Here is a 25,789-nt window from a genome sequence, read left to right as displayed (position 1 = left end):
CGCTGCAGAAGAGTACTTTGGCCACTCTAGAGCACAAGTATCTACGGTTTACTCTGCCTAAGCGGGCATAGGAACCCAGAGCCACGAATAGCTCACTCGCTGGCCAGCCTTATCTCTCTACTCTACTCCGCACCTCCGTATCCCGGAACTGCCAAACCCAATAAGCTACATACATGTTGTCATTACAAGAAAAATCTCCCAAACTCCTCGAAGACCGATCGACTCGTCTTCTGTATGTATCTAGAGTAGGTACTCTACAAACTAGAGTACATCGCACTCATGTGGAGCTCGTCATCATATCAATAGACACGGATATCTCCGCTCCTGCATGCGAACCTACTAAAGGTGTGACTATGTATGTTCCTTCGTCGATCTCGAGCCGCCTATAAATACAATAATACACTTCACCTTTTCCATCCCATCGTTGAAAGAAAGAAGAAAAGAAGATCGATTTCGGGCTCTTTCTCCGGGCGGGCGTGCGGGGAGGGAGACATGACCCGGAAGCACTGCGGTTTTGGAAGGTAGGGTTGTTGATCGTACCTGTGTTCGGAGACACCTGGTATATTTTTTCATGGACCGACGGAAAGAAAGACCTCCCTCGCGTCGGTGGTGGTAGTTATCCGGCCATAGACAGAAAAAAGCTTAGACAGTCTCACCACACACCCCCACCACTCCGTTCGGATCAGGTGCGAGTGACTGTCCATGAATGTTTGGCAGCACTGATCACGGATCATCACTCGTAGTGGTTAATCATGATGTCCGCGAATCAATCATTAGCCCCCCTTATCGCCGATGGCTCCACGAGAGGCTTTGGGGTCGTTAAACAGATCGTTTACGAACGAATCTCTGTCCATTGACAAAGATGACCCCGTGTCGTCATTATACGCGCGTCATGCGAATGGTGCAGAAGTGGCCGGTTTTCCATGCGAATTAGTATATCTAAGCCTCGTTGCTAGGTCTTCTTCTCTTTCACGTTGTTTGTGCTCTAGAAAAACGTTTCCATCCCCTCCGCTCATTTACTCTTTCTTCATATCCCCATCCCCGCTGACCATGTTTTTTATGCCTCGTCATCGCCTCACGAATCAATCATGATATTATCAATTTTCTAGACTCTAGCTCGAATTCTAGAAAGATAGGGTAGCCCTGGATCGATCGAGGGCGTCGATGGCTTGCAAGTTGCGCCCCTTCAGGTGAGCACCGCAAGTCTAGCTAGTCTATTTAAGACTAGTGCCGCCACATACTGCTCTAAATATCTTGATTTTCGAGAGCGAACGAGGAAACGGGTGTAGAGTCTCGTGGCATCGCATGGTCGATGCGCCATGTTCTCTAGCTCTTGCTCACCGATGCAGGCTATGTGCAGGCTGCATACCTGTTTTGCCGTATGAGCCCAACTTAAATAATTCAACTCGAGGCAGGTACGACCCACGAGACTATGGAAATTGATGGCATACACCTACTCTATATGATTTTAATTTAGAGTATCGACACGATATAGAATATCTGGGATTTCTAGGCTCTATGAGATCATGGGTGTCTAAAAATAGGGTCCCGACGCTGAGGTTGATATTTTGTGATTCGGGAGGGTTTAGATTTTTAGTAGACGATGTCTCGCTATTTCAGACATTTGGCGGCATTTTGAGACTTTGGTGTCTGCTTTGGCCTGGTCTTGAAAGAGGATAAACTTATGTAATTCTTGAGGTGTTAATGTTGGATATTGAAGTTACAAAAGTTGAGGCTAGCTACTTGTAAAACGATCAAACGTTAAAATTATCGGACAGCTAGAACTACTCGGTCAACATCTCTACCGCTCACTCGATAATATAGAATAACGAACCAGTAACTCGTTAAATTAAAAAGCCCACAACTGCAAACCGAAGTGGAAGCTTATTTGTCATCTTGATCGATATGTCGATGCGGCGGGATGTGGTGCTTGCCAATTTCGGCCCGTTGAGCAGCCTTTTTTTTTTTGTTTAATTCATTAATAGCCCGTTGAGCAGCTGTAGGGGGTCGGGCAGGTCGTTTTGAATCTAAGCTAGAATCAGCTCAGACCAGTGTTGTCTGTGGGCCGGGCCGAGAATTCACGGTATTCGGTATTGTTTTATCTCTGTGGTTGGATAGCATGCAGCTGTGTATTGGAGATTAGAGTGGGGCCGGGTGACTTATCGGGAGTGAATATGGAGAGGGAGATAATTAGAGATCCGGATTATCGGTTGGTCTGCACAGTGGTCCATGAGGCCGCGTGGCTCTTATGTATACGTATTTAAATGCAACATGTTAACTACATCTCTAAGGTGCCTCTGTCTCAGGGGGAGAACGCACTACAAACAAGTGTTAGCCGGCTTGCGCATAAACTTCTGTGACACGCACGACACTCTTCTAAGTACTGAGAATATATGATCACCCCCGGGTCTCGAGTTATATTTCCAACAAAAACCTCAAATTACGCACTATAATAAGAATTGGACAACTCGAAATCCTCTTAGCTTTCCCGACGCATATGCATCGCCACGATATAAAACACCTATGACATATGTCAAGTCACGGGGGTCATGCATCTTATCGTTGTACACTGGATGCATCGATGCTTTGATAAACTCGGGGTGGTGGCTTCTATAACAGTAATTATAGATCACTAGCTGCCCTATAGATAGTTTATATCTGCTTTGAAAGCTTTCAGCGCTCAAAGAATCACCCCTCTTTTCTTGAATAGAGCAAGGTTTTTCCTTGAATCGGACGCACCTCGAGGCAGCCTCTTTTGCCTCCCCCCCGGCTCCGTGTACCACATTAAAACATCATCATATAAATCCTCAATTTTCACTGGACATTGAAATATTTAAATACACAAGTCTAAGTGTATCATTTAACACCTTATGCATTTTGATCCACTTATATATAGGATGAGACGAGTGATCTACGAACGATCTACGAACCCCACTATCCCACCTCAAGGCGCCTTCGAAACCACAATACCGTCATCATCATCGCCGCAATGCAACGGCAAACGTAATTCAAACTATTTTGTCCAATTGGACGGCTTTTTTGATCACTCGGGTCTGTACTTACGCATTTGTTGCATCCTACACCAAATATTCTGCATTCCAATCATTGACCTTGGCACGAGCTCACGGGCCTTTCATCCAACATCTGAGTCCCCACCCTCGAAAGTCGAGCTGGCTCTGTACCACGTTAATTTCGACTATCATACGGTCGTGGTGAATGTTTAGTAACATCCAACACGGCATGCTACAGTTATCTTAATTCCTTTGATGAATACGAGAAAGACATGGATCCCGACATTATATCCGCATGCGGTAATATTCGTCTAATAATAGACATTACTCAGTATTCTTTGTGCCAAGACTTTTAAGAAATTAGTAATTCGGGTGCTGCAATCGTGTATGAGAATCTATGAGGGCTCCATTGACGGATTTTATGCTTAAAATTCTTCGAGGTTTGTTTGAAAAAAGTTGAAGTTTGATATATTGCCGGTTTGTTTCAATGGGGATGTGGTTTAGGGTATAATGCTTCTTTAGCATAGAAGCAGTCCGGGATTCGATTCCCCGCATCTCCATAACCTTTTCCTTGAGGGTTGGTATGGGGGATGTTATTGATAGACTTTTGCCCGGAGGAAATCGTTGGTGGTTGATGGTTGAGGTGATCGGCGAACCGCATTTTTGGAAAAGACACACAATTCAAGATCGGTAGTTTGATAGAGTAGAATAGCGCGAAAGAAATGAGGGATGGTCCCCATGTTTATATCATACCCGTTGTTCCTTGTTCCTGTATCTAAAATACCTGACTTACATCACGAGCTGAAATTACCCCGAGTGACCACCCATGACCGGGCCGAAACGAAACATACATCAACCAACCGGTGAACGCCAAGGTTTCACATGTACCAAAGTACCCTCATGTACTTACTCTGTCCTCAGTCAGCTCGCCAGCACCCGCCCTATTCCCGATGAACTCGTGTAGGATCGGAGTATTCAGGTGGACCGAGGCCCGAGGGATGTCACCCGGTGTTGAGAATAATAAAATAATAAAAACCCCGAGTTAATACCAACTGTGGCTGGTGAGCTTCTTGACCGTCTTTTTACCTTATCTACACGGGTGACTGTATCGGAATGGGATGGAATGCAATGGAAATGAGGCCTTTTTTTTAAGGGGTGGGGGTAGAGGGATATCCAGATGCGGGATAGAGACATTGCGCGGTGGTACAAGGTGTGAACGTGAAGGTTTTGTATGTACATGTGTTAAATGGGTTATGGCTAGATGCGCTATTGTCCTCTTTCGAGATCTTGAAGTTTGTCTTAAAATCAATGCCAAGGCTAGCTGTATATCTAACAATGAGATATATGTGAACGTCATATTTATGTGTGAGCTAAGGTTTGGTGCCAAGACGATGAGCGTAAGTAATATAGCCTAATACACCACTTCGGGCGTGTTGTCAACATAAGAAAATCTTTATAATAAGATCGTAGCCGAAAGACGTCATGTTACCTTAATAGACCTCAACTATCTATCAACAGCGGGTGATAATCCATGAAGCTAACCATCTACCAGTATTACAACCGGTAGAAGTAGCAATAATTCGAAGGCATGGTATCTTTGGGTATCTTAAAGCTACATGTATCTAATTGAGGGTGATAGTTCCCCTAATCTGTCATAAACCATCACTAGTTCTGAATAATGAAAGAAACCATGAATTCCATATTCGCTTGAAAAAAGAAAGCCAGGATATTTTTTCTCTAATGATCCGATTTAACTATATTTATTTTTCTCCCAATAGTCCAAAGAAAACACCTGATTTAACCGCTGTACTCCTGAATGTTTCCAATGTTCTTGCCAAGGAGAGCCATGGGCACGATACCAGAAACGTGGCACTCTGGTCCATAGACATGCATGTCCAGTTTCAGCTCCTGTCCAACAGCCTTGATGTTCTTCAATCCCTCCTGGTAGTTGGGACCAGCACGACGGACCCAGATCTGAACCTTGTGCTCAATGAACACGGGAGCAAATTCACGAAGAGCGCGAATAACACCCTTGAAAGTAGATGCAACGTTCTATAGTAAAAAATGTTAGCTTTGCAAAAGGTTACCGGAACATAGGAGAAGGCTTACTGTGAAGTTGGCAATACCACCACCAATAAAGAGAACACGGCCTTCGGGGTGGATAGGTGCGCGCAACATAAGATCAAAGACAGTGCGGGCATAGAGGTATGTCTGTCCCTCAGTGGGGGCACCAGAGTACTCTCCGTAGTTAGCCAACTCACTGGAGAAACCAGATGAGGCAATGGCGTCGGCGTAAACGACTGATGCACCACCACCGGCAACGAGAGTCCACACTCGTCCGACCGGGTTAAGGACGGTCAGCTTAAGGGAAGCACCGGTCTTAGCATCAAGGGATGCAATGTAACTAATGAACAAGTTAATCTCCATTGTCTGATTTTAATCATATTTAGATTTCAAAGTGGACAATGACTTACGCTTCCTCCTTGGTCAGCTCACGGCCGAAGGGAGCCGGGAACTCCATTGGTGGACCAGCATCGATAGAAACAGTGTCGCTCCCAACAGGCCTCAGTCCCAAAGCAGCAGGGCTTCTGGCAATAGCCCATTTGGCACCGCACTCAAACTCGGCAGTCTGATCAAGTTTTGCCGCCAAGTCCAAGAAGTGGACCTGGGCGGAGGTTTTATCCTCGTTGGGAATAACGACCAAGGGGTTGATCTCAAGGTAACTATAAAGTTCAGTTTAGAATTATATCAATAGTCTGAGAGTGCAAGGGAACTGACGTAAACTGGCAGTCGACATAGACAGCATAAAGTCTTGTAATGAAGTCTACAAGGACGTTGTGCACACCTGAAGGAACGTTCTTCAAGAGGGTCTGAGCAATAACCTCATTTGATGGGTATCTAGAACAATGAGTTAGTAAAAATAAAGATAATGTGCAGACTCTGGTAGTAAAACTGACTGTGACAGATCAACAGGAATCAAAAGCTTCTCGGCCTTCTCGTCGACATCACCAACATCTACACCTCCCTCGTGAGTAAAGAGGATCCAGTCACCCTATATAACGCATGTTAGTGGTTGTTTAGTTGTTTGTTTCGGGCATGATAATAAATCATCACCACTTTTTAGCAACAGAAAGCCACCAAAAAGCTTCTAGAAAACAAGACAAATGAGGAAAAGACAAATATATAAAAATGCAGATCGAGGCCATTTATGTCGGGTAATTAAACTGAAAGAAGCCCGATAAGCGAGAAAACGGCTGCAATGCAGGGTCTTATACAGGGAAGTGATGGTGCAGCCTTCCGAAGAAATCGCCGTTGGAAGGGAGACATCCGCTCGACCGAGAGTACATAAAGCTTTTAAGCTCCCGCGATCCAACGGCAACCCGACCACCACCAACAACAAAACATGCAAAACACGAAATACGACGCCATGCTATATACGAAAAAGAGAACGGAAAGGACGGTGCTTGGTTGTAGGAATAACGGAACAAGGGGAGAACTAAAAACTAACCTCTCTAACTGAGTGAATGTTGATGTAGTATTCCTCTTCAGACTTGTGTGGGCAGAATGGCTCAACCAAGAATGTCCTTAGGTAGCCCTTGACAGTCTCGACCTGAACCTCTTTCCCGGCCTTCTCCTCAATCCAAGCACGTGCCTCAGCCCAAGTCTTGTTCAAAGTCAACAATCCGGCCTTTCCACGTCTCTTGATAAGCTGATCTGGCTTCGCGACGAATTTGGCACCCTGCTCAAGAAGCCATGGGTACTGCTGCTCGGCGGCATCGCAGACAGCGGAGGGGGATGATCCCTCACCAAAGAACAGAGAAGCAAGCTTTGGTGGAGCATTGTGAGGGGGAGGAGGGAGAGTTGATGGAGCAATGACAGCAGAACGGGTGAGGTGGTAGTTGAGGATGGCCTTCCCGTCGGCCTCGTGGATGGATTTAGCAGACATTGTGAAGTGGTGGATAAAATGTCAAAAGCAACGGGAAAGAGAAAGATGGAGATGGAGATGGAGATGGAAATGGAGGTGATGGAATTGAATTGGAGATTGAAGAGGGGGAAGAAGAGGAGGAGGAAACAGGTCAATTGATGAAGTTCAGGAGAGGTGTGGGGTTGGCGGGCTGGTCTTGAGTCTTTGAGAAAACGGGAGGGGTGTGAAGCAACAGCCTACCCTGGGAGAAATACGGGACTTCGGTTGAGAGCTGCAGAGACAGCAAACTGCAGTTACGCCGATTCAATTCGTTGGGCTTCGAGTTTTTTTTTCGCGGCCCCCCAAATTGAACAAGTTGGGGACAGGGAAACTATCCCCCTACTTTGGTCAGATAATTAAGCTGGGTCTCGGTATGTTCCCATTTCGGGGTAAACTTATGCTCATATGGGTCTGGTGTACCAACCCCGAGTAAGCCCACTATTAGCCCACCTCGGACCCTGCTACCCCACTATAGCTATTTTGGGCTAGGATCGACATCCTAGTGCGTTAAAGCCACACCTACGCCACGATAGAACCCCCGCGTTATCACCAAAACGAGTTATTCGTCGTTTGGCTCAGGGTGTTTTACGGGTCCCAACAGAACACAGTGATTTTTGGAATGTAGCGCATGCCTTGCAGGTCCAGGTTCGCGACCAACGGGCCAGACGCTCCGGGTCCAATGTCCCCAACGATCTGGGCTTGGATTCAACAGCCGAAAAAAGAAGAAAGACTCCTTCACGTCCCCGACCTCGTTCCTATTTCTCCGTTCTTTCCATTCACTCCATTCTCCATCCTACTCTTCTTCTCATCTCGCCCCTCGTCTTTCTCCACCTCGTTGTCCTGGCATACATCTTGTGAGTTCTGGCATTCAAAACCCCATCCACTTCCTCCCCGCACCTTCACTGACTTCGAGGCTACAACCAGTCTACTATCTAATTCTTCACACCACCCCATCATTCCCACCTCCTTCTTTGACTTGTTAAAACGAATTGAATTGGTAAGTTGAGAATCTCCCCGCTTCCCCGTTTGAGTTTTCTGTGAGGTGTCGGACTTGCATGAGACCAAGTGAGGGGTTCAGCTGGAAAGCTCGAGGAGTAAAGAAGAGTGTGTGTGTATGCAGTGCATTGTTGTACTTGCATTGGGTGTTCTTTCTGGTTGCAATTGCGCGCTAGATTGACCTTGCTATTCCCCCCACCTCACTCCTATTTCTCACCATTGCTTGCTCTTTTTCAATTCCATCCATTATCTACACCAAGCTTCAATTCATCTCTTCAACCTTCGCCATTGATTTTGCTGACCCTTCCAATCTTAAGATTTGAGCTTTCGAGATGTCTGCTGCAACTCTCGCTCCCCCCTCTGCTGATGGCAAGCAAGCCTCTGCAAATGACAACATTCGCCGTTTCACCGCTCCCTCCCGTCCGAGATCTCCCCAAGCAGAGCACACTCTTTTCCACCCCAAAACTCGTGCTTTTGTCTATGGACTGCAGCCCAAAGCATGCCAGGGAATGCTGGATTTCGACTTTATTTGTAGGTGTCCTAACCTTGATGAATAGCTTAGTGCACATGATGAATTGAGATGGTTTTCTATCATTTTCAGCGCTGCAGTTGATGGAGAAATATTCTTACACTGTTTCACTCGATAGGCAAGCGTTCAACCCCCAGTGTAGCTGGTATCATCTACCCATTTGGAGGACAATTCGTTTCAAAGATGTACTGGGGAACTTCTGAGACCCTTCTCCCCGTCTACCAGGCCGTGGACAAGGCTTGTGAGAAGCACCCCGAAGTTGACACTGTAAGGTTTCCCGGAGAAGCAGAAACCCTCGTACATATTGTCTAATATGAATAGGTCGTGAACTTTGCCAGTTCTCGTTCAGTGTACAGCTCCACCTTGGAATTGATGGCGAAGCCGCAAATCAAGACCATTGCCATCATTGCTGAGGGTGTTCCGGAGAGACGTGCCCGTGAGATTATGCACATTGCCCAGCAAAAGGGGATTACTATCATTGGACCTGCAACCGTTGGTGGTATCAAGCCCGGTTCATTCAAGATTGGTAACACTGGTGGTATGATGGACAACATTGTCGCATCTAAGCTCTACCGCCCCGGGTCTGTTGGATACGTCTCCAAGTCTGGTGGTATGTCCAACGAGCTGAACAATATTATTTCTACAACCACAAACGGTGTCTACGAGGGTGTTGCCATTGGAGGAGATAGATACCCAGGAACCACTTTCATTGAGCACTTGTTGAGGTAAGCTCTTATTGCTGATCTGAATCTGGATCTGTTACTGACAAGTAGTTTAGATATGAAGCCGATCCTCAGTGCAAAATCCTTGTTCTTCTTGGTGAGGTCGGAGGTGTAGAAGAGTACCGTGTTATCGAAGCTGTCAAGACCGGTGCCATCACTAAGCCTATCGTTGCCTGGGCTATTGGAACCTGTGCCTCTATGTTCAAGACTGAGGTGCAGTTCGGACATGCCGGTTCGTTTGCCAACTCACAGCTCGAGACAGCTGCCAGCAAGAACGCTGCTATGCGTGAAGCTGGTTTCCATGTTCCCGAGACTTTCGAAGACTTCCCTCAGACTTTGAGGGAGGTTTACCAGGGACTCGTCGCTGCTGGAACCATTGTTCCCCAGCCAGAGCCGATCCCACCAAAGATCCCCATCGATTACTCATGGGCCCAGGAGCTTGGTCTTGTTCGTAAGCCAGCTGCCTTCATCTCCACCATCTCCGACGACCGTGGTCAGGAGCTCTTGTACGCTGGTATGCCCATCTCAGATGTCTTCAGGGAGGAGATTGGTATCGGAGGTGTTATGTCTCTGCTGTGGTTCCGTCGCCGTCTGCCAGACTATGCTTCCAAGTTCTTGGAGATGGTTTTGATGTTGACAGCTGATCACGGTCCTGCCGTCTCTGGTGCCATGAACACCATCATTACTACCAGAGCTGGAAAGGACTTGATCTCCGCTTTGGTCTCTGGTCTGTTGACCATTGGAGAGAGGTTCGGTGGTGCTCTTGATGGAGCTGCCGCTGAGTTCACCGGCGCTTTCGACAAGGGCCTGAGCCCCAGAGACTTTGTTGACACCATGAGGAAGCAGAACAAGCTCAGTAAGTCTTATTTCTAGTGCTGTATGGTGTATAGTGCTAATTAGTTTGAAGTTCCTGGTATCGGTCACAAGGTCAAGTCCCGAAACAACCCCGATCTCCGTGTGGAGCTTGTTAAGGAATTCGTCTTGAAGCGATTCCCATCACACAAGCTCTTGGACTACGCCCTTGCCGTCGAGTCCGTCACCACAAGCAAGAAGGACAACTTGATTCTCAACGTCGACGGATGTGTCGCCGTCTGCTTCGTTGATCTCATCAGAAACTGCGGTGCCTTCTCCGCAGAGGAGGCCGAAGACTACCTGAGAGTGAGTCACCCACTTTATACATGTCCGCTAGAAGCCTACTAACACAATTACAGATGGGTGTTCTCAACGGTCTCTTTGTCCTCGGACGTTCCATTGGTTTGATTGCCCATTACCTTGACCAGAAGAGACTCAGGACCGGCCTCTACAGGCATCCTTGGGATGACATTACCTACCTGCTCCCCAACCTCCAAGGAAACGCCCCCGGAAACGAGGGCAGAGTGGAGGTTACTCTTTAAATTAAAACTGAAGAAAAAAAGGTACAAAAAAAATATGGATATACTCAGTAGACAAAAGTGGGAATGTCGAAACGTCTTTTTTCTTTTTCATGGTTCTAGAGCGTTGAAGGGCAGGAATGGAATTATGTTATTGTGAACACATCATTTGTGAATTTTTATACCTGATACACCACAGCATGGATCGTGGTTCTGTTTGAATATTCTGTGACCCCCGAAGAACGAATGCCGCGACATTGAGCCATTGAGCCATTGTGCTATGTATTTACTGTTCATGTATCACGCGCCAGGTCTCATCGAGGAATCGACGATTCTGGCCCAGTTAGATAAAGCAAGTATGCTGACCGCAGTGCTGGGTGGTGTCCCCCGCTGTGTGGGGGGGTTCTCTCTGAGTGTTTTATGTGAGAGCCCCTGGGGGGGCCATTGGCAAGACACCCGAATGGCCTGCTGCTGCTGCTGCTGCTGCCCCGCCCAAGGCCAATAGCGAGTCCCTGATGCTTACTGTGCGGTCCCAAACCGCGCTGCAGAGCACCAGTCGCAGTTGGCTGTATGCACATTATGTACTTACATACATGTAGCTAGCTAGCTATCTGTAGCCATCTGTCGCCAGGCGTAGATCGCCCGGTTACACGATCTGAGCCCGTGCGCGGGTGGTGGTGGGTGAGTCGCAACAACCACAATTCACAGCTGCGAGTCATCCTGCAATCCACCCCACCATACATGAGGGCAGCATATCATCTGCCACTCGGAGCAGCAGCACCCCGCACCCCGCACCCCGCACCACATACCACAACCTCGCAAGGACCATCGTCAACCGCACAGCGATCCGCAACAACACCAGCACAACCAATGTCTGAAACCCCACCAGCACAAGCCCCCACCCGCGGCCGCGGCGGTCGCGGAGGCCGTGGAGGTCGTGGAGGCAGCCGTGGAGGAGGAGGCGGCGGCGGCGGCGGTAACAACGAGGACCGCGCAATCTCAAAGGCGCTTAGTCTCACGCTCCGCCACGCCGCCGAGAAGGAGGGGCTGAAGCTGCGTAGCGATGGGTATGCCAATGCCGCGGAACTGGTGAGTTGCGAGCACAGAGAAGGGAACGGAAGGAAAGAAGGAAGGACTGACGGGTGTGGATGTGTGAATAGCTCGCGATGCCGAAATTCAAGAAACTGGGCCTCACGTTCCTGCGGCTGCAGCAGATCGTGAAGGACAATGACAAGCAGCGGTACACGCTCGTTCTCGCGTCTACCGTGGTGCCCTCCAACGCTCCCGCCGCCGCCGCCGAAGGCAGTGAAGCCGCCGCCGCAGCAGGAATCGCAGACCTAACCGTCACCGAAGCCCCATCATCCGCAGCAGCCACCGACGCCGCAGCAGCCGACCCCTCCCAATACCTGATCCGCGCCAACCAGGGCCACTCCATCAGTCTCTCCTCCGAGTCGCTGCAGCTCACGCCGCTAGACCCCGCCACGCTGCCGGTCGCCGTGCACGGCACCTTCTACGGCGCCTACGAGGCGATCGTGGCGTCGGGGCATCTCTCGCGCATGGGGCGAAACCACATCCACCTTGCGGCCGCCGAGACGGGGGTCATCTCGGGGATGCGCGCGGACGCTGAGGTGCTTGTGTATGTTGATGTTGTGCGCGCGGCGGCGGAGGGCGGGCTTGCGTTTTGGATGAGCGCTAATGGGGTGGTGTTGACGGAGGGGGATGAGGGGGGGTTTTTGGATCTGAGGTTTGTGGTGAAGGTTGTGGATCGCAGGGGGGAGTTGGGGGTGTTGTGGGAGGGGGGGAGGGTGGTGAGGGAGTTGCCGGAGGCGTTGAGGGGGAGGCCGGCGCCGAGGGGGAAGGGGAGAGGGGGGAGAGGGAGGGGTAGGGGTGGCAGGGGGAGAGGACGGGGCGGTGGTGCGGTGGAGGCGGTGGAGGATATGGTTGATGCGGGGGATCCGTAGGCGTGGTAGGCAGTTAGGCTGGCGCGGGATGGAGGCGCTTTGTAAAATAAATCATATGCGATCACTCGGAAAAAAGTTGTTGATTTAGTCTTTTTCTTTCTTCTTGTTATTGGTGCTTGCGGAGTTGCTCGGATACATAGCTTAGAAACTGTGGATAGATATCATTGACCCTGCTGAGGCAAACATTGTCACTTAGCTAGTAGCTCTGAAAATTGAACATGCGTGTTGTTGTTCTGGTCATCGGTTTTCCTTTTCTTGTTCCTTTTTTTCGTCCTGGCTCTAAATAGCAGCCTCTGGTGATTGGGATAGTCAGTGCTGTATGCTGCTATCCAGATTGTCGTTCGTCTATAAACTGTGCCAATATTCACCGCCCACAAAGTAAAAGGCACTTCTCGTCCGGGCACCTGAGCGCTAGGTATATCGAAACCAAGCGGCACATAAAATGGCCATCTCCACAATACACCGGCTGTCGTTCGATCCTACGCTGACCAAGTACCGCGATGATAGTGCTTGTTTGCTGCTGTCAATTTAAATCCAACTGATTGCCACTGGCAAGCCCGCAATACTTGTTACCCACACTGCTCCGCGTATCATGAAAAGTCACTCGCCTGCCCGAGCAGCAACAACAACATAGGCTATGTAGTCCCACCCCTCCTGTCATATTACCCAATAACAGTCCATAAGTGCATGCTGCATAAGGAAGCTGTACGCGCACCCATATCTTTACACCCAGGGCGTGCATAGCTTGTCTTGTTTCTGGGTTTGAATTAACTAGAACCCGTTCTCGTTCTCGTTCTCGTTCTGGATGCACCAAGAACTCATCTGCTTGCTTCTTTGGCATTATTCATCGCCCAGTCTTCTATGAGGGATGTATCATACCATCCACGGAAGACCACTTATCCGAGAGAGTCTCGCATTCGTACTCGTCAATCCGTATGTCTTTTCAAGCTTATGTCGACATCACCTCCCGTAAATGCACGGGCCAAGTGCCGAAGCGGTGGGAAAACAAAAAACAAAAACCCCTGGCTGCGGTACGTATGCAAGAGAAAAGAGGGGAGGGCCGGAGGAGGGGGTATGGATGGTATTGACTAGAGTATGGGTTTCTCGAATCTCGAATCCAATATTGTTCCCAAAGGATTCTAGCGCGCCCACCTAGCTCCCCCGGAAGCTTCGCGGCCGAACATAAGGCCATTTCGACGATCTGCGTTCTTCTGGAAGGGGTGAAACATCTCAGGGACAGCCGCGCCAAGTGTTGTCTAGCTAACCCGACCAATCGCGGGTCTTTTCCCTGGCTGCAGTTTATTCACTTATCCGGACTGGGGCACGCGCCAGCCAGGGGGGCCCAGGGATATAAGTTCAACAATCGACCCCAGATAACGTATTCTGTCCACTTCACCACCACAACACTTTCTTTCGTCTCACGTCAAGTCGAGTCAATTGGGTGTCTCTTCGTCTCTATCACCTCACAACAGCATCTGTAGAAGCAACAATGGCGATTGACGGACTCGAGTACGAGTTCGGTGGCCCGTAAGAAAACGCGACCCCCTTAAGCTGTTCACAGCAATTGAGCTTCTTTTTCTAACACCCGGATAGTATAGGAGCCTTGGGGGTAACACTCGGAACACCGTTCGTCACATATGCGCTCTACTTTGCGTGCAATGAGGGTGGATGCCCCAATCCTGCCCTCCTTTCGGACCCCATCGGCCACTTCAAGACTGAGGTATGGCCGGGCTGGTCAGGGATTTTCTCGTCCAAAGTGACAGCCTATTACGTTGCATACTGGTTCGGTCTTGTCGCGCTGCAGTACATTCTTCCCGGGAAGACCGTGCTGGGGACTGTGTTGAAGGACGGCACGAGGTTGAAGTACAAACTTAATGGTAATTTTGCATAACCCCCGGGCCCAATTAGAGACCTTTAGCCAACTGACCGCCCGTAGGTTTCGAATCCTTCATGCTGGTCCTCAGCTACTGCGGTGCCATGACGTACATGGAAGGCTTCAACTGGTGGCTATGGGCCTTCATCTGGGACAACTTCCTCCAACTCATCACCGGCACACTCCTCTTCGCGCTCACCATGTCTGTCTACTGCTACACCTCCTCCTTCTTCACCGGCGAGCTCCTCGCCACAAACACCGGCAACATCCTCTACGACTGGTTCATCGGGCGGCCCCTCAACCCGCGCATCCACAACCTCGACCTCAAGTCCTTCTGCGAGCTCCGCCCCGGAATGATCATGTGGCCAATCCTCAACTTTGCCTTCCTCGCCCACCAATACAACACCCACGGGTACGTGTCCGACTCGATAGTCCTCGTCAACGTCTTCCAGTTCTGGTACGTCTTTGACGCGCTCTACAACGAGCCCGCCGTCCTGACAACGATGGATATCACCACCGATGGATTCGGGTTCATGCTGGCATTCGGCGACCTGTGCTGGCTGCCACTCACCTACTGTCTGCAGGCAAGATATCTCGCCAGCCACCCTGTCGACCTGGGGTACCTAGGTCTTACCGGGGTCCTGGCGGTGCAGGGTGCGGGCTACTACATCTTCCGCAACGCGAACAGCACGAAAAACAGCTTCCGAACGAACCCGAAAGATCCCAAGGTGAAGGATATCAAGTATATCGAGACAAAGTCGGGCTCGAAGTTGATGGTTTCGGGCTGGTGGGGTGTCTCGAGGCACATCAACTACCTTGGGGACTGGATCATGGCGTGGGCGTGGTGTCTGCCGACGGGATTTGGCACCCCGATCACATACTTTTATGTGGCGTATTTTGCGGTGCTGCTGGTGCACAGGGAGAGGAGGGACGAGGCGAAGTGTAAGGCGAAGTATGGCGAGGACTGGAAGAGGTATACGGAGATTGTGAAGTATAGGATCATTCCTGGGATCTATTAATTTAGATCGAGGATGTCCTTGTAAAGGGAGGAGGGGAGAGTAGAGATGTAGAGCTTACGATGTGTATAATAGATAGCGATAGCGTTATTGAGCAAGGTTTACTGGGTTAAAAACTGCATTCTTAGAGCTGCAAATGATAATATGGTGTGAGGAAAAAGCTTGCCGATACTGCTATCCTTGGGGAGGGATTAATGATCTAGCATATAATCACCCTGTAGTATCACCTTATATCCCCTTCTTCGCCGGATCTACAACGTGCCTAAGAGGAAGCAGTTGCTCAAAAAAAGAGCCCATATCACCCAGCCGTGTTAGTGGTGTAAGTTTGAGATCCGTAGAAGAATACACGAGGTTCTAGATAAGGTCTATGTAGCGACGTGTTCATAACCTGCACCTATACTGATGCTTCAAAAACCATGCACAGTCTGGCCGGGCGATTCACCTTCTGACAATCTCATCATGTCAACTCACCAGCATTGTGGGCAAACGGAATACCCACCCACGAGGCTTTGTTTTTGAGCTTATAGGCCAGAATTAAGTTACTCAGCTTGAGGCCGCAACTAACTCAGGCCACTAGACTCACATTTAAATTATGTCCAGGGCAGCCTATTGTTTTTCTGTCTTTTTGGACTTGGATAGCTGGTAGTTATTCACGAGATTAAGGTTCTCGGGCTGGTTTCGAAGTATAGGGCGTAGCTAGAAGGTGTAGGTTGACTGTCCATCTGTGGATGGGAGCTCGGCCACTCACAAACAGTAAGAGCTCAACGATCTTGCTTGGCCACTGGCGGTGAGTTAGTCTGGTCATGAATGTGATTTGGGTTGGTTAACTTTTAAGACTAGCTCCTAACTATTCGGAACCCGTGAGTGATGCGAAAGAATGGAATCAAATAGTGGTTACATTACATAATATATGTGGCTATATGTAGTTGGGCAGAGAACGATAGACCGAGTGATATATCATGACTCAAGACTAGTATGCTAGCGCTACATGTAGTCCTATCCCTTAAGGCTACTAAATACATATAGATGATCTTTTGATTTTAACTAGTATGAAAGCGCGGTCACGTACGTACATCTCCCTTCCATGGATTTAGAGACTGATACTGTCCCTTTCTACAAGTTAAAGCGTAATTAAAACAAATCCTTATTTATGATTTGACACCATTTTTGATGTTCTACCGGCTAGTGCAACATGAGTTCGTTCTCCTCAGCTGAACCTGAACTCCTCACCTCAGGCTAATTAAAACCGCTCTTTGGGCTAATTTGAAAGAATATGAATTTGGGGGGGGAAGAAACACGGACTTTAGGGGGTAATGCGGGCTTGTGAAGTTGTGCATTAATAATAAAGGACTTATGACTAGTTTAATCCAGCAAAGTACATTATTTCGTTTCGTTACGTCATCAGGGGTACGTACTTAATTTGAACTCTCGAGTGTATTCCAAACCCAAACGAAACAGTGAAGGGCAGTTTAGCATGTTTTATGAAGTGGTCAACCCGCCTTGCCGCCCAGTGGGAATAATATCCTAAGATAGCCTGTCTCACACTTATCGTGAAATATTAGAACCGCATCAGTAAAAAAATCAATTAGACAGGCTGTACCTATTGACTATATATATGTGAAAATATTCCACCCCGCGGCTGCGGCTTTGGTTTTTTTGGGTTTATAAGATATCAAGTCGAGTCCTTTTATCTGGCCGACGATTGCGTTAATTTCGGCCTTAAGGCGAGGGATAGGGTCACATTTATCTTTGTGCCCAGACCGCGAGTAGTAGGGATCTTTAGATATAGGCGGAATGAATTCAATCCTGAGCTTTTCGATTCCTTCAGACATTTGTTTGATGCTCTTCAGAGTGAACTGGTCAAAATCCTTGGCGATACCGAGAGATTGAAACCCTTTCATCAGAGAACCAAGAATCATTGCATCACAACCTTCGCTAGGGGTGGCGCATTTACATATTGCCTTCCCCCAAGAGGTTAAATACTGTTCGCGGCAGGAGAACGTAGCTTCAGACATAGACTTGACGCATTTGTTTCTTCGGTTATATATCTCTTCTTAAAGTGACAGTTATATATGATTTAGTAGGCTTATAAAATCTCAATATCTTTAAGATATGCATGAAGAGATAACTTACTCGTGATATGCCCCGGTAACATCATCCAATCCAAGTACTTAGTTGGCCCCACCACTAAATACTTAGGAGCAGACGTCTGACAATATCCCTCAAGTATGAATTTCTTTGAAAGTTTCTCGAACACGTCCCGTATATCGAAAACCCAGGCTATAAACAACCACCTCTCATATCCTTTAGTATTGGCGTACGGTTTCCAACGCTTCGTCCATATATCTACCCACGGCAATACCCCCACGGCGCAATCATATTTATCACATACGATTGCTAGGTTGTTTAGCTGTTCGAAACTTAGACTCTGGGGTACACGGTCGTTTTGGCAGTGCAGAGCTAGGAGGATAACACCAAGGGCCTCTGGACTATCCTCAACAAGGGTAAGTTTATAGGGCTCAGAGCTGTCGGCTTTTTCCCGAAGCTCACAAGCCTCTTTAAAACGCGAAGAGTTACCAAGCATGGCTCGGAAGACCGGCGATGTAGTGCAGAGAACTTGAGATGCCACTCTAAGAGTTGCAAGGCCCATCGAGGATGTCATTTCAATCATGATATCGCCCTGAGAAGCGATCTCTACAGTCGCAGTGCGTTGCGGGCTTTCCAAAGTTTTCGATGTTTCAGCCACTTAGTTATAATTGCAAAGGTTAGCCACCACTAATATCGGATGAAGTGTGTATTGTGGAACCCAGTAAACTTACTTATCTTTGTGGGAGATGGTGTTTTACTTCCTGTCTCGAATCGCGATACAGGTAGGTAGATAATTGCATGAGTATTTGAGTTTGTGCGGGGTACAGCTCTAGACTAGATGCCTTAATCTGTAGGTATAGCGGTCTGCAACGTATTAATAGCATTCATTACTCACGTGATTGTAGCCACAAGCAAGCACATGTATGTATGTATGTATGTATGGTCATAATTAACAGATATTTTCTTTTATTCGTTAAGAATGTTTCCGTTTCGTTATTATCACCGGCACTGCCAGCTGCAGGCGTCGAACCAAACCGATACCCCTAAACCCTAAAAAATTGGCAGCCTGTGCAAGTATTGGTTTGTTAGACACATCACAAGACTGAGTTTCTGCCTTGATACCTTCTAAAACCACTGATTGCTATGAAAGTTGTTCGCTGCTTCGCGAAGATCTTCTCCATGAGAAATTTAGGTATGCCCTGAGTAAGAGCAAAATTAAAGCCGGTAAGACGTTACATGTATGTAGACACTTGCGATGGTTAGTGGATCTTGGCAATCGCTTATATTCTGTCATGTCTCATCACTCGGCGTTCAGGCCCGACACAGAAAATTAGGCATCCGAACAATATTGTGCAGCCTTGATGGTATGCATTGGTCGTTGAGTATTTACATACAATATCTTGGTTGCCTAAGAAAGAACCAGATAATCCAGCTTTCCTTTTGGGATTAACTCAAACAACGATTCAAGGCGTTCAAAGGATCCAGCTGTGGTTTAAACCAATGCCGCCGTGATGAGTTACATACATGTACCACAAGGCAGCCTAGGCCTAGTTCCCAGTCGCCGCACTTCTCCACATGACATCTTCTTAGTGGAATACTAATTTTATAGATTAGACGATTACAAGGCATCCCATAATCTCGTTACATTGAAGCCTCTATCTTATTCTAGATGTTTCGCTTCTTTGAACGGAGGAGAAATTCATTCTATAAAGGAGCTCGCTTGCCTGGCTAACTCATATAGAATGTGTCCCGAGCTCTAGTTAGCCCTGTTGGAAGCTTCGAAATAGATTTTTCTTGAGGCTCTTCGTTACGCCCTCTGACCCTTTGCCTTGGCAAGGTTGTGGAACCTCCAATCCTGCAAGCCTCCCGCTGTGCGCACGTGCGTTAACCCTGACAACAGCAAGAACCCCACTACACATTATTACTTCCGTCAATCCTACTCTCCCTCTAATTCCAATTAATTTTCCTCAACATGGCGTTCTACCTTGAGGTATCGAAGCTACGCCGATGGCCTTACAACAAGCTCACCAAGGCTGATCAACATGTTGTTGCTCGGTTTTTTGATTCAGAGCCGTTTTTTGCCCATGGCTGGGACGTGTCAGTTTCCCATCTAAATTTTTTTTTTTTTTTTTTAGGTTTTTCTCACACTCATACAGTTATCATTATGAGACAAGTTCCAACAATTTCTATTTGTTACATTTCAATCAGATATTGAAATTCTTTGCTCAAATAACCGCCGAAACGGGCATTACTGCTTTCCAAAACGTCTCACCGAGCAAGGTTGCTTTTCGCATCGACCCTGACAGCGGAGGCGAGCCTTGCTTTGCAGGAACAATTGCAAGCAAAGACGACCTTGACCGACTTAAGGGATTGACTCTTATTGATGACGGCAATTACGGGGGTGGAGCAGGCTCCCAGGATAAAATAGACAAAAAGCTTAGGCAGAGGGAAAAGAGCAGAAAAAACTTTGAGGGATGGAGAGCGCAAGTCAAATCTGCGATTAACTATCTTGGATTTGACAAAGATGCTGCTGAAGATAATGTCAAACCAGTGTTTGTGAGTGTTGATGTCGAATCTCATGAATACAACCACAATGCCATCACGGAGATTGGTATTTCAATTCTTGATACTGCTCGGCTCCCGCCCAGGGATACTCAATACGCTATCAATACCAACGATGACACAAACCATCCAAATTACCTGCCACCAAAAAACAACATCCCTACTATTCCCAGCTCCAGGGCCGAGGAAATTCTAGGGCTTGTTGAATCTCATCACTTCCGGATAAGCGAGAACCGACATCTCCGTAATGGTAATTTTGTCAACGACAATGCAGACAACTTCAATTTCGGAACTTCTAATTATATATCCCTTAAAGAGGCTCCTACCGTGATTGCGAATTGTTTTCGTCATAAAGATGAGCAGGAAAAACAGAGGCGGGTTGTTCTTGTCGGGCATGACACCAAGACAGATATTGACTATCTGAGAAAGCTTGGATATAAGGTTACAAATATCGCTGATTTGGCAATCATGGACACGGTTTCTATGTGGAAAGCTGTTAAGTGGGAAACTCAGGGTAGAGGCTTGAGTGGCCTTCTGATGGAGTTGGAACTGGAGGCATGGAATTTACATAATGCAGGTATGTTATTCACGTATTCTTCACTCTCCCGGCTTCATATATACAATGTTCCTAATCACTTTGCTAACAATCCGTTCATGCATTTTAGGCAATGATGCGGCGTATACTCTCCAGGCTGTTATAAAAATGGCTGAAAAGGGCCTTACAGACATTCAGCCAGAAGTGCCCGATTCCCAAACAACTTCTACCCACAAAACTCGTACCATCGTTCGGGCTGAGGACATCCAGATAGGGATCGAGGAAAATGACGAGGAAGCAAGCACGCGTCCTATAGGCTGGAAAGTAGCTAAGGAAGGAAAGGGGAAAGCCGCAGTGAAACCAGCCCCACCTTCGGTCAGCATCCCAGTTTACCATAATAATAGCGGGAGCGAGGCAAGCCCATTGAGTGTAGATGGAGATGGGTGGTGAACATTGTTTCCTTTTTTTCATTTCAATTCTTATTCATTCTAGCTGTCAGTCTGTCTCGCCTCTCAATTTGAAGCCGTTCCTTCATTTAAAGGCCATGTTTAGTAGTTTGTACGGGCATATATGAGCTAAATGAAAGTAACATAGCTAGCGGTAGAGATAATCTTTTCATTGGGTAAGTCTACGTTAAGCTTATATCATAATTTAGCCCTAAGAGGAAATGATATGAAGCGAGTGATAGTTGGTGACTCATACTTAGATCAAAATATTAATCTTGCCCTCACCTATTACTCATTCGATTGCCCGCACCTACGATCTCAGAAGCAAAAAGGCCAATATAACATTTTCCAATATTGCTATATCTTAGTCAGGGAATACAGCCGTTGTACATAACACAGGCTTGATGGTAAACTTCAATCTTTGATAATCGGGTTTTGATGGCATAGTTTTTGAGATTGTGATATCGGGGGTTCTAGAAGAATTTTCAGAATCACTTCTGGTGGTTGTCTCATCATGGCAAGCGTATTGCCGAACGGGCCCTTAATTAGGCCGATGTGATATGCAATAACAGTCGACCATGTCTTAAAACGCCTACTTAATTTCATGATCACTGATGTCGATCGTGAGGCTACCGTGGAGCTTCTGATATAGTATAAAGAAATTCTATAAAATAACTACTTTCCTTGCAAAAATGTCTAGAGTTGGTTATTGCACGATAAGATCTAGCACTGAACCTTACAATTACAATCAGGGCTTGCCACTGATAGATATATTAAGATACGAGGCCGGAATGAGTAAATAATAAACTAAATTTCGCTGTCATCGGTAAACTCGGCCATAGCCCCATTATAATAAGTACATGTAACTCGTTTCTCTCGCATTCAGTATTTACCATAGGTAATGGAGGTTTGATGTTGGTTGGCACAACTCGTTACGTTTTAGCAACTGTTTATGTTGGGTTGCGGTCAGGCTACAAGATCGCCAGCCCATTAACTAACATATTGTTATAGAGGCTGTTAATGAATATGCATTAACCATAGAGAATGATATACACTATTATATATGTGTGTGTATTTACTAGTAAGGACAATCTGTACTTTCCTAATAACAATAGTGATATGTTAAGTGCAGTAGTTACGAGTTACGCTATCATTATACTCGTAACTATATGTAGCTTACCTTGTTGGGATTCAATAGCTTTGGGAGACTAATGAGCTTTATCAATCGTAAATAAAGACCTGAATAAAACCACATTTTGACTAAAACACACCCCTCCCATATGCGTGAATTTCGAATGCATGGCGCATCATGCTTCCAAAACTCTTGTTACATATTTGAAGCTAAGCCTTAATGGTAGTTAAAGAAGGCATCAGGGACCCAAATGCAAGTATGAAACTCCCCAGCCAAGTCGCAGATGAGCTAGTGTAGAGCAAATCAGAAGCTGCTGCCCACAACGGGGCCGTTTAAATCGTGAGTGTATGTACCGGTACCGGATTCATGGAACTACACACATGAACGGAACTCGGGGATTCCCCCGCATTAGGTATGTAGAGTAAGTTAAAGAGCCAAAATCCTAAATGTGGCTACGATTCCAATTATAGTTCATGTTTTCCTCCTTGTCGGTACTCTGGAGTAATGAATGTGATCGTCGTTCTAGCGCCTCTTTAGGTTGGCATATTCCATCATGTCTTAGCCAATGGCCTTTGCACGTTTCCGATGTTACGCGAAACAGGGATATCATTGACCCATGAGAACCGGTAATCATAAATCTGCGGGAAAAAGTGCGTATCCAGAGAGGTGTGAGCACTCCAGGAATCGACTTCGCCGCGTGTATGCGCAACGGAGTCTTACGTAACCCCCGCACTTTCCAATGTTGGGCAATTTGGAAACAGCTCCCTCCATAGCCAAGCAGACACGCTCGTGCACCTTATGCACGTGGGCTACAAAGTAGACGTTTGCGAGGATCTTAAGCTTGAGCTTCCTTGTCCAGATGCCTATCATGTAAGCCGCCTTGCGGGTCCGGTGGGGGAAACATGGTATGTAAACACCAAAAGACCAACCACGTGGATGCAGATCGCACCAAAGCTAGCCGGATGATGATGAACGCAACAAAACGTTTTTAATAATACCTATCATTTCTATTCCTTCCATCATATCCTAGAGGTAAGAAGACGGAATTGTAAACTTAGTTATTCGGGGGTGAATATACACAAGCACGGACTTCTCATTCTTAAATAGGGCTTAAACTATACCAGCCTAGTACTTTGGGCTGAGGATAAACCAATTGACAAACGTTCAACATGCAAATGCTCAATTCGGTTTAGGTCATGAGTAATCTTACATTAAGCCTGAGATCCGGATCTGAAAACGCACCAAAGCAAGAAGACTTGATGTGTTGTTACGACCAGTGACGAGCCGAGCAGTGACGGGCCCAAAGGGGGACAAAGTGTTACAAGCTCAGAACAGTTAAAATCCACGAGTCTTGGCAGAGTTACTCTAGAATATGCAGAGCACCTACACTTCTTCCATCACGCCCAATTGATCACGCAAATACATACTGGATTTTAGCAAGAGGGCTCGAAAATCACTACCGATTCTCAAAGTGCGCGTGCGTAGCATTGTTTAGTCTGTATGTAGGTTCTACATATTGCGGACTTAACTGGTCCTACTCTGGAGCACATATCCATTGGAAGCAACTACCTACTGCATAATGGTCCATGCACGCAAGTGTTGGAGAGCATAATTCCCCATACATCGAAACTGAGGTGAGAATCCTGTTCTCAGCATGCATTTCACAATTGGTTTCAGCACAATTGGCCCCTGAATATGTAGGTACATTCGGTGCAAGCTTGAAATTAAGTGGAAGTTCTTGGCAGTATATGTGTTCAAATTTATGCACATTTTTGCTTACACTAAGCTCACGAGATTATGGATGCCATATGGATGGATAGTGTATAACATTTTAGCATATATCCATATATGTGATGAACAATGGCGATTATATGTAGCTAGCATAAAGGCCACAAAGCCATGGTGATGGTTAAATGTGTTTGGACCTTTTTTCGAGACAGCCTGTCGTCGACGTGGCCACCATTGTCTGCTTGAGCGGTGGTTGTCACGAGAAGCTGCAGGTACAGCCGATAGCGTGACTATCTTTTCGCCCAACCAGGAAACTTCAACGCCACCGGTCCTCCCAATCATTGTCCTAGTGGTCGTGCTACATTTCACGCTGAATATGACAGGAAACTCGCCCTCTGCTGTGTGCATGTTCTGTACCAGCTGAACCATGCCCCAGTTTATGTGGGGTTAGATCTTGACTGGAGTGTCTTCCCGAGTAGAAGCTGATAGAGCATCCTACAAAAGCCTCATGTTTCTATCAAATGGTGGTTTAGCTATTACATGAAATTGTATCGATCATTATCCCACACATGATCCCTGGGGTGATATCAGATGCATTAGCATCTTCATGGATTTGACCCGTGCTGCCATCACGAACCCTAATCTAAAGAGCCCAAGTTTGGTATCTTCGTTTGATAAACACTCTGTTTATCTGTGAAGCCCTTTCATGAATCCGCGGATGTGATTGTGACTGCTTATTGTACCCATTAATGAAGTGTAATGCGGAGGATTCCGGACTAGTAACTGTGTGGCCACCCGGTCGTACCCGGTAACTTCAGGGTTCAACGACATAGTTCAATCTCAGACATCAGTTTACCCCATAGTGTGAAATGATCAGCAGCTCTCTTGATTTCCGGCCATCCACTACCCCACGTACTTATCAGATATCATCATCTCATATTATTCCGATGTGACTGCCCGCGATCACTGAGATCATGATTCTATGATACACTCCCACTAAAAGCGGGTATTTTCCTAACCAAAACACCAGCATCCGCGGTAACTAAAAAGTCCCACGAAGAACCCCTCCCTCCTCCCCACATTCCGTCCCCCGCACGAAAACATAGTTGGAACAACTGCAGTTCGATCGACTTTATCCGCTACCCGTAATCATCACCATAACATCGTACGTCTTGGCCCCATTCAACTAAGAAACAGAAGACATGAAGAGTGAAGAGAGATTCAAAAACATCAAAAGAGATAGGAAATAAAAAGAAATGAAAAAACTCAAGCCTGAATGGCATCCAACAAGATCAGTCAAGATCTGCTGAAATCCACCTACCCCCTTCTGTCCCTCCTCATTTGAGACAGAAAAGCGCATTAAAAAAACCTTCCCGCAGAAGATCAAGTTAATGACTCCACAGTACCTTTTTTTTGTGTTCTTTTGTTCTTTTGTTCTTTTTTTTTCCTTCCCTTTTCTCATGTTGCCTTTGCCAGCTCTTATCGTAAACTCCACCCCCCCCCCCCCCCCCCCCAAACCCACCCATAGCAATACAACATGATTAAAAATAATAATAGGCGCCATAAACCGAAGATGGCAAGTTGGGAGAACCTAATCACCCAACTTTGCAAACGGCATTCTGATAATGAACGCCTGTGAGCCATATCATAGAAATATCTTCAGGCCCTCAAGAAAATTAAACAGAATAACCAAAGCCGTCCATGCCGGAAATAAAAGACTAAAAGTGGATAATTATGAAAGATAAAAGAAGAGAGGAGATAAAAATGGAATAAAAAAACGCCCAAACAAACCCGCCAGAACCGCCTACCAATGTCTAAAAAAGTGAAATCCCAAAAATGCAACGCCCTAATAGCAA

The 25,789-nt window shown here is 46.9% G+C and overlaps 5 protein-coding genes across 5 annotated transcripts; 4 read left to right on the top strand and 1 right to left on the bottom strand.

The window, feature by feature from the left end:
- Positions 1 to 4,808: 4,808 nt before the first annotated feature.
- On the bottom strand, positions 4,809 to 6,957 carry H6S33_003035 (uncharacterized protein; the record flags this gene model as incomplete). The annotated part of the gene is made up of 6 exons (XM_044834381.1): positions 4,809 to 5,063; positions 5,121 to 5,415; positions 5,486 to 5,734; positions 5,790 to 5,909; positions 5,969 to 6,063; positions 6,520 to 6,957. The coding sequence occupies 6 exons, from the start codon at positions 6,955 to 6,957 to the stop codon at positions 4,809 to 4,811; spliced, it is 1,452 nt and encodes a 483-aa protein (XP_044692242.1).
- Positions 6,958 to 8,303: 1,346 nt separating this feature from the next.
- H6S33_003034 (uncharacterized protein) lies at positions 8,304 to 10,616 on the top strand (the record flags this gene model as incomplete). The annotated part of the gene is made up of 6 exons (XM_044834380.1): positions 8,304 to 8,502; positions 8,619 to 8,767; positions 8,822 to 9,225; positions 9,279 to 10,078; positions 10,130 to 10,380; positions 10,434 to 10,616. 6 exons carry the CDS (start codon positions 8,304 to 8,306, stop codon positions 10,614 to 10,616), a joined length of 1,986 nt encoding a protein of 661 aa, XP_044692241.1.
- Positions 10,617 to 11,462: 846 nt separating this feature from the next.
- H6S33_003033 (uncharacterized protein) lies at positions 11,463 to 12,553 on the top strand (the record flags this gene model as incomplete). Its single annotated transcript, XM_044834378.1, has 2 exons — positions 11,463 to 11,681; positions 11,753 to 12,553. The coding sequence occupies 2 exons, from the start codon at positions 11,463 to 11,465 to the stop codon at positions 12,551 to 12,553; spliced, it is 1,020 nt and encodes a 339-aa protein (XP_044692240.1).
- A 1,489-nt stretch (positions 12,554 to 14,042) lies between these two features.
- Positions 14,043 to 15,445, top strand: H6S33_003032 (uncharacterized protein; the record flags this gene model as incomplete). The annotated part of the gene is made up of 3 exons (XM_044834377.1): positions 14,043 to 14,080; positions 14,147 to 14,430; positions 14,490 to 15,445. The coding sequence occupies 3 exons, from the start codon at positions 14,043 to 14,045 to the stop codon at positions 15,443 to 15,445; spliced, it is 1,278 nt and encodes a 425-aa protein (XP_044692239.1).
- A 4,057-nt stretch (positions 15,446 to 19,502) lies between these two features.
- Positions 19,503 to 21,077, top strand: H6S33_003031 (uncharacterized protein; the record flags this gene model as incomplete). The annotated part of the gene is made up of 3 exons (XM_044834376.1): positions 19,503 to 19,627; positions 19,687 to 20,669; positions 20,758 to 21,077. The coding sequence occupies 3 exons, from the start codon at positions 19,503 to 19,505 to the stop codon at positions 21,075 to 21,077; spliced, it is 1,428 nt and encodes a 475-aa protein (XP_044692238.1).
- Positions 21,078 to 25,789: the final 4,712 nt, after the last annotated feature.

The sequence above is a fragment of the Morchella sextelata genome, assembly GCF_020137385.1.
Source record: "Morchella sextelata strain SCLS chromosome Unknown scls_14, whole genome shotgun sequence".
NCBI classification, from domain to species: Eukaryota; Fungi; Ascomycota; class Pezizomycetes; order Pezizales; family Morchellaceae; genus Morchella; species Morchella sextelata.
This window is presented reverse-complemented; position numbering and strand designations above follow the sequence as displayed.